The 9,734-nt window shown below is 46.6% G+C and overlaps 1 protein-coding gene across 1 annotated transcript in view; it reads left to right on the top strand.

Moving 5' to 3' along the window:
- Positions 1-6,563, top strand: part of LOC147018321 (protein Wnt-2b-like) — a 75,007-nt gene extending 68,444 nt beyond the window's left edge. Inside the window, exon 4 of the mRNA XM_085900075.1 lies at positions 6,237-6,563. Coding sequence (XP_085756201.1) covers positions 6,237-6,563 — 327 coding nt within the window. The remainder of the gene's footprint in view (positions 1-6,236) is intronic.
- Positions 6,564-9,734: the final 3,171 nt, after the last annotated feature.

Raw genomic sequence — 9,734 nt, 5'->3', positions numbered from 1 at the left:
TCCTCTTCTCCTCCTGCCTGGCGGCTCCATCCTCAGCATCCTTCTCCCGATATACTCCGCTTCCCTCCTGTGCACATGTCCAAACCATCTCAATCTCGCCTCTCTCACTTTGTCTCCAAACCGTCCTACCTGCGCTGTCCCTCTAATATACTCATTTCTTATCCTGTCCATCCTCGTCACTCCCAACGAGAATCGCAGCATCTTTAACTCTGCCACCTCCAATTCCGCTTCCTGTCTTTTTGTCAGCGCCACCGCCTCCAAACCATACAACATAGCTGGTCTCACTACCATCTTGTATACTTTCCCCTTCACTCTTGCAGCTACCCTTCTGTCACAAATCACTCCTGCAACTCTTCTCCACCCACTCCATCCTGCCTGCACTCTCTTTTTCACGTCTCTACCACACTCTCGGTTACTTTGGACAGTTGATCCCAAGTATTTAAACCCATCCACCTTCCCCACCTCAACTCCTTGCAACCGCACCATACCACCACACTCCCTCTCATTTACGCACATGTACTCCGTCTTACTCCGACTATCATTCCCCTTCTCTCCAGTGCGTGCCTCCACCTCTCGACGCTCGCCTCAGCCTACTCCCTACTCTCCCTCCAGATCATGTCATCCGCGAATATCATCGTCCATGGAGACTCCTGTCTGATCTCGTCCGTCAACCTGCCCATCACCATTGCAAACAGGAAAGGGCTCAGAGTCGATCCTCGGTGCAATCCCACCTTTACCTTAAACCGGTCCGTCATTCCTACCGCACACCTCACCGCTGTCACACTGGCCTCATACATATCCTGCACCACCCTCACATACTTCTCTTCCACTCCCGACTTTCTCATACAATACCACAACTCCTCTCTTGGCACCCTATCATAAGCTTTCTCGAAATCCACAAACACACAATGTAACTCTTTCTGGCCTTCCCTATACTTCTCCATCAACATTCTCAAAGCAAACATCACATCAGTGGTGCTCTTTCCTGGCATAAACCCATATTGCTGCTCACAAATCATCACCTCTCCTCTCAACCTAGCTTCCACTACTCTTTCCCACAACTTCATGGTGTGGCTTAACAACTTTATACCTCTGTAATTACCACAGCTCTGCACATCACCCTTGTTCTTAAAAATCGGAACCAGTACACTTACTCTCCACTCCTCAGGCATCCTCTCACTTTCCAAGATTTTATTAAACAATCTGGTTCAAAACTCCACTGCCATATCTCCTAAACATTTCCATGCCTCCACTGGTATACCATCTGGGCCAACCACCTTTCCACTCTTCATCTTCTTCATAGCAGTCCTCACTTCATCCTTACTGATCCACCCCACTTCCTCATTCACTATCTCCACCTCTTCCAACCTTCTCCTTCTCTCTCTCTCTCTCTCTCTCTCTCTCTGTCTCTCTCATTTTCTTTATTCATCAGCTCCTCAACATACTCTATCCACCTTCTCAACACAGTCTCCTTGCTTGTCAGCACATTCCCATTTGCGTCCTTTATCACCCTGACCTGCAGCACATCCCTTCCCAGCTCGGTCCCTCTGTCTGGCCAATCGGTATAAATCCTTTTCCCCTTCCTTTGTATCCAACTTCTCATACAGCTCGTCATATGCCTTTTCCGTAGCCTTTGCCACCTCTCTCTTCGCCTTGCGCCACCACTCCTTGTACTCCTGCCTACTTTCTTCATCCCTCTCTGGCTATCCTACTTCTTTTTCACCAACCTCTTCTTCCTTATACTTTCCTGTACTTCCTCGTTCCACCACCAAGTCTCCTCATCTTCCTTCCTCTGTCCAGATGTCACACCAAGTACCTTCCTCGCTATCCCCCTCACCAGTTCTGCTGTAGTTGCCCAATCATCCCACACCTCTTTACCACCATCCAACACCTGTCTCACCTCCTCCCTAAATTTCACGCAACAGTCTTCCTCCTTCAGCTTCCACCATCTGGTCCTTGGTTCAGCCCTCACTCTCTTCCTCAACCTCACCTCCAAAATCATCCTACAGACCACCAATCGATGGTGTCGAGCTACACTCTCCCCTGCCACCACCTTGCAGTCTCTAATCTCTTTCAGGTTGCATCTCCTGCTTAAGATGTAATCCACCTGTGTGCACTTTCCTCCACTCCTGTATGTCACCCTGTGTTCCTCCTTCTTGAAATATGCATTTACCACTGCTATTTCCATTCTTTTTGCAAAATCTACCACCATTTGCCCTTCCACATTCCTCTCGTTGACACCGTACCTACCCATCACCTCCTCATCCTCTTTATTCCCTTCCACAACATGCCCATTGAAATCTGCTCCAATCACCACTATTTCATCCTTGGATGCACTATCCACCACTTCATCTAACTCACTCCAGAAATCTTCTTTATACTCCATCTCACACCCCATATGTGGGGCATATGCACTGATGACATTCATCATCACCCCTTCAATTTCCAACTTCACACTCATCACTCGGTCTGACACTCTCCTCACCTCCAATACCCTCTTGACATAATCCTCTTTCAGGATTACCCCGACACCATTTCTCCTCCCATCCACACTATGGTAGAACAGTTTGAAACCACCTCCAATGCTCCTAGCCTTACTCCCCATCCACTTGGTCTCTTGCACACAGTATGTCCACCTTTCTACTCTCCATCATATCAGCCAATTCTCATCCTTTGCCAGTCATCGTCCCAACATTCAGAGTTCCAACTCTCACCTCCACACTTCTACCCTTCCCCCTCTCCCACTGCCTCTGGACACGCCTTCCCCGTCTCCTCCTCCTTCGCCCAGCAGTAACACAATTCCCACCGATACCCCGCTGACCAACAGTACTGGTGGCGGTTGTTGGTAAACCGGGCGTCGACCGATCAGGTATGGAAATCCGTTTTATTGTCTGCATAATGATTCGGCATAGGTTTCACGCCAGATGCCCTTCCTGACAGAATATATACATATACATATACGGTATATACATACTGTATATATATATATATATATATATATATATATATATATATATATATATATATATATATATATATATATATATATACATATTGTTATGGAAATGGCCCTTATGGGACTACTAAGTATAGGATTAACTCAGATCCCCCATTAAATGCCTGTTTCGAGAGTTGTTTGGTAAAGTGAACGATAAATGTGTGTCGGGAGGTGTAAGAGATTGTTTTTATGTTCATACGGTGGTGAAACGAGAGATCACTCTTATTCCTTCCTCATCCCGGATAGGCCCCAACCCGTCAGAGAAGGAGTGGTGTGGCCTAGAGAGAGAGGTGTGGCCTGGAGAGGCAGTGACGCGAAGGGGCGGGGCCTTTGGTCAGTTAGTCGACGAGAGAGGTGCGTGTCGAAGCGAGCGAACGAGAGAGAACAGGTTCAGTTTTGGAGTTTGGTCGAGCGTCGCTCTCGAGGGTGCTCGGGTTTCGGAGGCCACGAGCGCCGAAAAGGGGTTCTCAGTTTGGAAGGCAATGGAGGAACTGAGAGGACGAAGCGGGAGTCGGGCTTCGAGGCGGGAAGGAAGGAGAGGAGACGCCGGAGCGTCTGACGGTCCTTACTTACCTCTCGACATTGTTGATCCGCCTGTGGAACTTGGACCTCGACTTGGCCTTGTCTGGAGGACAGGCCAGGCCTGGATTTGTGTGCTGAACCCTGGAGAGAGGTCGGCGGTCTCGCATCGTCGACGTTGCGTGGAGCCGGAACGCGCTGAGGAGAACGTGCGCACGCGGTGACTAAAGCAGGAAAGGGGCTGCGCCGCCATTTCTTTCCGCGCGGCGCGTTCGAGCTGGGAGTTCGAGCCCGTGGACACCCGCTTGTTTGCTACAAGCGCCATTCGTGCTTCTTGACGCTTTCCTCTCGTCCATGAGCCATCACCAAGTACTCTGTCTGCATGCATGCTGTCTGTCTTTTTTGTCTGCACGTGTTGTATAAGGCATATTTCAGAAGTGATCCCCTCGAAACCTTTAGCCGTGGTTCTCTAGATAAGAATGGGTTGATTGTTAATAAAAACCAATGTCGTGTTTATTGCTTGTGTTGTGATCCCTGATGTTCCCCAATATATCTGGTTAATTCTAATGAAGTTGCCGCTATGGAGTAATGCGTGTCGCATCGAGGAACGATCCGTTCGATTGGCATATAAAACCAAAAGTGGTTACAGACTGGTGGACTCCGCTCGGTCTCTGACAAAACCAGTCTGTAACCAGGGGTTCTATCTCCCCAACTGGTAAGGTGCAGGATTACGTTGGTATCGCGATTAAAGACGCGTGACCCGAGGCCTGTGCCGAGCCGGCCGACGTTATAGACTCCAGGAGACGGTGGTGGCGAGGGTGGCGCCAGGGATCGGGTCAGAATCCCACCACCCCGGATCCGCAACAATATATATATATATATATATATATATATATATATATATATATATATATATATATATATATATATATATATATATATGGAGCTATTGAACAGCTCCCAAGATGAGAGCAGCCATTTGTAGTAGGATTACCTTTTCTTAAATTGAATGTAGCATTTAATTGAGGAAGCCAAAGAATTTAAAAAGCTCTCAGTAAGCTACAGTTTTTGATTGTTGGTAATCAAAGCCTCTCTCTCTCTCTGTCACCCAGCTAAACATCTGGCTTTCTTGCTGGCCTTGTAACAACATTCTTTGAGCCTTTAGCTCGGAGAAGCCCAATCATAAATCAGCACTGTTTTGGTATAGGTCAAAATGGTACATCTTGCAATAGAATGAGAAGATAATATATATTGTGATAAAGATCTGCCTGACCAATAACAGATCTTCTTGCTCGTGAAAAGATCAATGCTTTGCCAGGCCGGGGGGGAACCAGTGCTGGGATGTTGTTGTCTTCAAAGAAAACTATATCTTAGAAAGGAAATATAAACCTGATGAAAGTTGGGGAAATCATGAAAACAGATGAGCAGGAAAAAGTATATAAAGTAAACAAAACTGCTTGCGAGCCAGAGTTTGACTGAGCTGGTATACTGTAGGTATTCTGTGCTTTTCTACTCTCGTGTACACTTTTGGTGCGTATTAAAGCTCTTCTCTACGACGATTGGTGTAGTCATTGCTTGATTTCAGTCAGCTGTGAAACCCTGATCTCGACATTTTGGCATAGTTGGCAAGGGGTAAAAACAGAGCAAAAGAGGGGAACTTCTTGCCTGGTGAGACAAAAAGAGGACAGAAGCCGGCCGGCTTAAAGATAAGGTAAGAACTGCCTCTTTTTTCTTGCACCGGGACATACAGGTTCGCTGCTCTTTGTGATCTGTACTTATCTTAGAAGAAAGGGAAAAGAGGGAGCTTTATGCACATCAAAAAGAGGGGTACCCCGGGGGTTTAAGTGTCCGAAGGAGGGATTGAAGGTGACGCTAGCAGGCTCATCTAAGAAATCCCTGGAGGACACTGTCTAAGTGTCCGAAGGAGGGATTGAAGGTGACGCTAGCAGGCTCATCTAAGAAATCCCTGGAGGAGTGTCTAAAGGGGAGATTGCAAGGTACAAACCCTGGGAGGGTAACCTGAGAAATCTCCAAGAGACAAGGTATTTCTGTGGGAGATTGAGGACGTGGAAGGTGTGCAAGGGAGTGTGAGGGTTCGTGGAAAGGTGTGAAAGACACTCAACCCAACCCGAGACCACCCCGGGCAAAAATACTGACCAGTCCAAGAATACTCTAGAAATTATCAAAGAAAATGGGAAATAAAACATCAAAACTAAGATTGAATGCCCCACTCACGAATACCGTGGCAGAAATGATGTGTGGTAAGTATGGAGTTAAGTCATGTACCCAATTGGCATTATGGCATAAATGGACAAAGGAAGGCCAATGCCCATTCTCGAGATGGGGCTCTTTAAAAGCAGAAATTATAAATAACTTGTCATGTCGATTAGAACAACGGACAAGTGATAAGTTAAAACCAGAGCCAGATCTTGAAGCGTGGAAATTGTGGGAAGAGGAGGCCTTACAAATAAGTGAAGTAGCTAGAAATTTGGTGAAACAGAAACTATTAAAATTAGAAACACAGGTAAAAAAAATGCAACAACCAGTGATTGGAATTGCTCCTGCCTCGGTAAAAGCCTCTGAGATTGAAGTACAAGAACGGGAAGCTCAGGTAAATAATGGAGGTGATTCATCTGCATATGTTAATAACACTCCAAGATTGTATCCGAACCTTGAGAGTATGGGGCTGATGGCCACAGCCTCTGCTTTTCCGGTTCAGGAAATAACTCCGGCGGGACCAGGGGTGCAGGCTCAGTCAGTGTACCGACCATTTAAAGAGATTGAATTAAGATCAATGAAGGAGAGAGTATTAGATCTGAGGGGAAATGCAGGAGCAGTAAGGGATTCAATAACGCAGTGGGTTGCAGCACATCGATGCACCCACAGTGACATTGGGGTGCTATGTCAAGCAGTGTTGTCTCCATATGTATGGAAGAGAGCTCGAGAAGGTGCTGAATGGACAGCAGACGAACCAGCAGTTTGCACCGAAGCAGATCGGCGAGATAAGCGAGGGCGCCTGTATGAGGAGATTGAGAAGGCTTTGTGACCACCAGAATTAGATTGGGATAAAATCTATGAAACAAAGTAACGTCAAGGGGAGCCGGCATTCGAGTTTATGGATAGATTAATGGAGACACTCTTACAATATGGGGGTTTTCAGGTTGAAGCAGACATACCGGAGCGAACGGTCACTCGCTTCGTAATGGAAGGGCTCAGGCCTCAAATTAAAAAAAAACAATTGAAGTATGTACTGTTAGGTTGGCAGGGCAAGAAAGCAAGTGAGATTTGTATAGCAGCTGATCAATGTATGGACCGAGCGGAAGAACGGGAGAACGCAAAGGCAAAAATGAAAGACGAAGTGTTGCAGATGGTGTTGCTAGACAAAGTAACAGACCAAAGAAAGAATAAGGATTGGAGAAAGTGGGGACTGGAGGAAGATGATACAGATTCGGAAGAAGAAGAAGCGGCCAGGAGATGGGGATGGCGAATGAGAGGTCCGCAAAGACCCCCATCAGCAGCACAGGATGGGCGGCCCAAGAAATGGAGTGGAAAAACAAAGGCTGGACGCGAACGCCACCACAGACTCGCTTGAGGACGGCAACAACACAAGAGCAGGAACAACCAAGTCAATCACAGGGATGTTTCCAGTGCAGGCAATTGGGACATTGGAAAAGACATTGCCCCAAAGAGGATAATTGGAGGTCCAACAGGAGGGAGGATCGAGACAACGGCAAAATCGTAAGTCATATTGACAGACTGCGGGTGGATCTGTGTTACAAGGGGCAATGTTGACACTAACACCAAAAGAGGAGCCAACCTACTCTTTAGATGTTTCAGGTAAGACACTATATTTTCTAGTTGACACGGGAGCCACCTACTCTACTATAGCAGCCAAACAGCTGCCACATGTTGAAAAATCCAATGCGGAAGTCCAAGTAGTAGGGTTGGGTGGTAGCATACAAACATTAAAGACAACAACGCAATTACCAGTAAGATGTGGACCTTTACAGGAAAAGCATGCATTTCTTCTCACAACCACCACACCGGTGAATTTGTTAGGTAGAGATTTGTTGTGTAAGTTGGGATGTAAAATAGCATGTATGAACAAAGGGGTTTTTGTGGATATTCCCCAGGATAAAGCACAGTCAGCAATGATGCTATTAATGACACCGCACCCAGTTGCCTATTGGTGGAGGCTGCAAAGACAGCCGATTTGTGAGGCTTTGATATGTTTAAAGGAAGTCTTAGCCAAAAGTGAGGAAATGCAAATGTGGCTAGACAATGCACAATTAATGACACAAATCTACTACGACCCTCCACATTGTACAATCTATTATGATGCGAATGGAGATGAAGTTGAATTTGCGGAGAAAATTGCTCCGTATTTGGGAACATGCAATGATCTTTTGATTTGCCGTTTGATGATTGCTAAGGAAGGTGTTGCAATGGAGGTAAAGCTCACAGAACAGCAAAGGCATTTGACAAAGTATCCGCCAGGAGTAACATCGCATGTGACAATAACCACAGCAAAAGATTATCACCCGAAGGATTTGGGCTTTATGGTTTATCGCCTACAGGGGGCAGTAGCGACCTGCACAACAACGATGCTGCATTGGCAGGTGCACAAGCTAGCGAACGATGAAGGGTGGATTTGTGATTTTGAGGAACAGGTGTTATTGGGGACAATTGAAGAGGTTTATTTACCACCTAAACATGAGAGGGTGATGGAAACGGTAAATGAAGGAGGAAACGCAGAAGGTTTGACAGAAAGAGTTCCACAGGAATTGTGGACCCGACATGACAATGATGTGGGCCGTATCATTGGGGCAACGCCCCTAGTGGTTAAACTCAAACCGGGAATGCCTTGGCCGAATGTGCGCCAATACCCCCTGCGAAAGGAGGCGGAGGCCGGGATAGCACCAGTAATTGAATCTTTGAAGGAGCAAGGGATAATTGTAGAAACTTCAAGCCCATGTAACACGCCCATACTTCCAGTGAAAAAGCCACAGAAAAATAAGTGGAGATTTGTTCAGGATTTACGGGAAGTAAATGAGGTGATTTAAAGTATCCACCCTGTGGTACCGAGTGCAGAGGGGTTGATGACGTCTATACCTGCAAGTTCTACTCATTTTACTGTAATCGATTTATGTTCTGCGTTTTTTTCCGTACCCATTGATAAAAAAAAATCCCAGTTTTTGTTTGCCTTCACGTATAAAGGCCGTCAATACACATGGACTGTCTTGTCTCAGGGGTTCGCGGATAGTCCAACATTATTTTTGCGTACCTTACATAAGGACTTAGAAGATGTTGTCTTCAAGGGTAAATCAGTGCTGCTACAATATGTGGATGATTTGCTCATTTGCTCCCCAAACAAAGCAGCGTGTGAAACAGATACGCTGCAGCTGCTCCAGGAATTGGCAAGAAAAGGCCACAAGGTGAATAAAGAGAAGTTGCAATTAGTGAAGGAAAGTATTTGGGACACCACATTTCACACGGAAAGAGGGAATTGGATAAGGGGAGGATAACTTCAATTGTGGAAGTGCCTCGCCCTCGCACAAAGAAAGAGATGATGCGATTCCTGGGTATGGCAACCTACTGCAGACAGTGGATTGTTGATTATGCAATTCTGATGAAGGAACTGTATGTTGTGGTGGGCAAAAACCAGCCCAATGTAATTGAGTGGACTGAGAAGATGGGGGAATATTTTACCAAATTAAAAGCGGCCCTCTCGACGGCTCCAGCGTTGGGGCTGCCAGATTATGAGACACCATTCTTCCTTTACTCTCACAAAACTAGAGGGTTTGCGCAGGCTGTGCTGACACAATCTCACGGCGATCGCCAGCGACCAATTGCATATTTTAGCCGAAGGCTGGATCCGGTCGAACGTGGTTTGCCTCTTTGTTTGCAAGCAGTGGCCGCAGCAAGCTACGCAGTTAAGCGCATGGCAGAGATCGTAATGGGTCACCCCCTCACGCTAAGGGTACCTCACTGTGTCGCGGCTTTATTAACCCAAAAGCAAACACAACATTTAACTAACACGCGCCTGATGCAGTATGAGACGACTCTCCTACACCAGCCGAATTTGCAGATTGAGAGATGTAATGTTCTTAATCCTGCTTCCTTGCTGCCAACGAAAGACGACGGCGATGCTCACGACTGCACAGAGGCAATACAAGAAGTATCCACCGTGCGCCCGGATCTAAAGGATCAACCCTTG

The sequence above is a fragment of the Eptatretus burgeri genome, chromosome 10 (genome assembly GCF_056783735.1).
Source record: "Eptatretus burgeri isolate ZD-2024b chromosome 10, Ebu_testis_v1, whole genome shotgun sequence".
NCBI classification, from domain to species: domain Eukaryota; kingdom Metazoa; phylum Chordata; class Myxini; order Myxiniformes; family Myxinidae; genus Eptatretus; species Eptatretus burgeri.
This window is presented reverse-complemented; position numbering and strand designations above follow the sequence as displayed.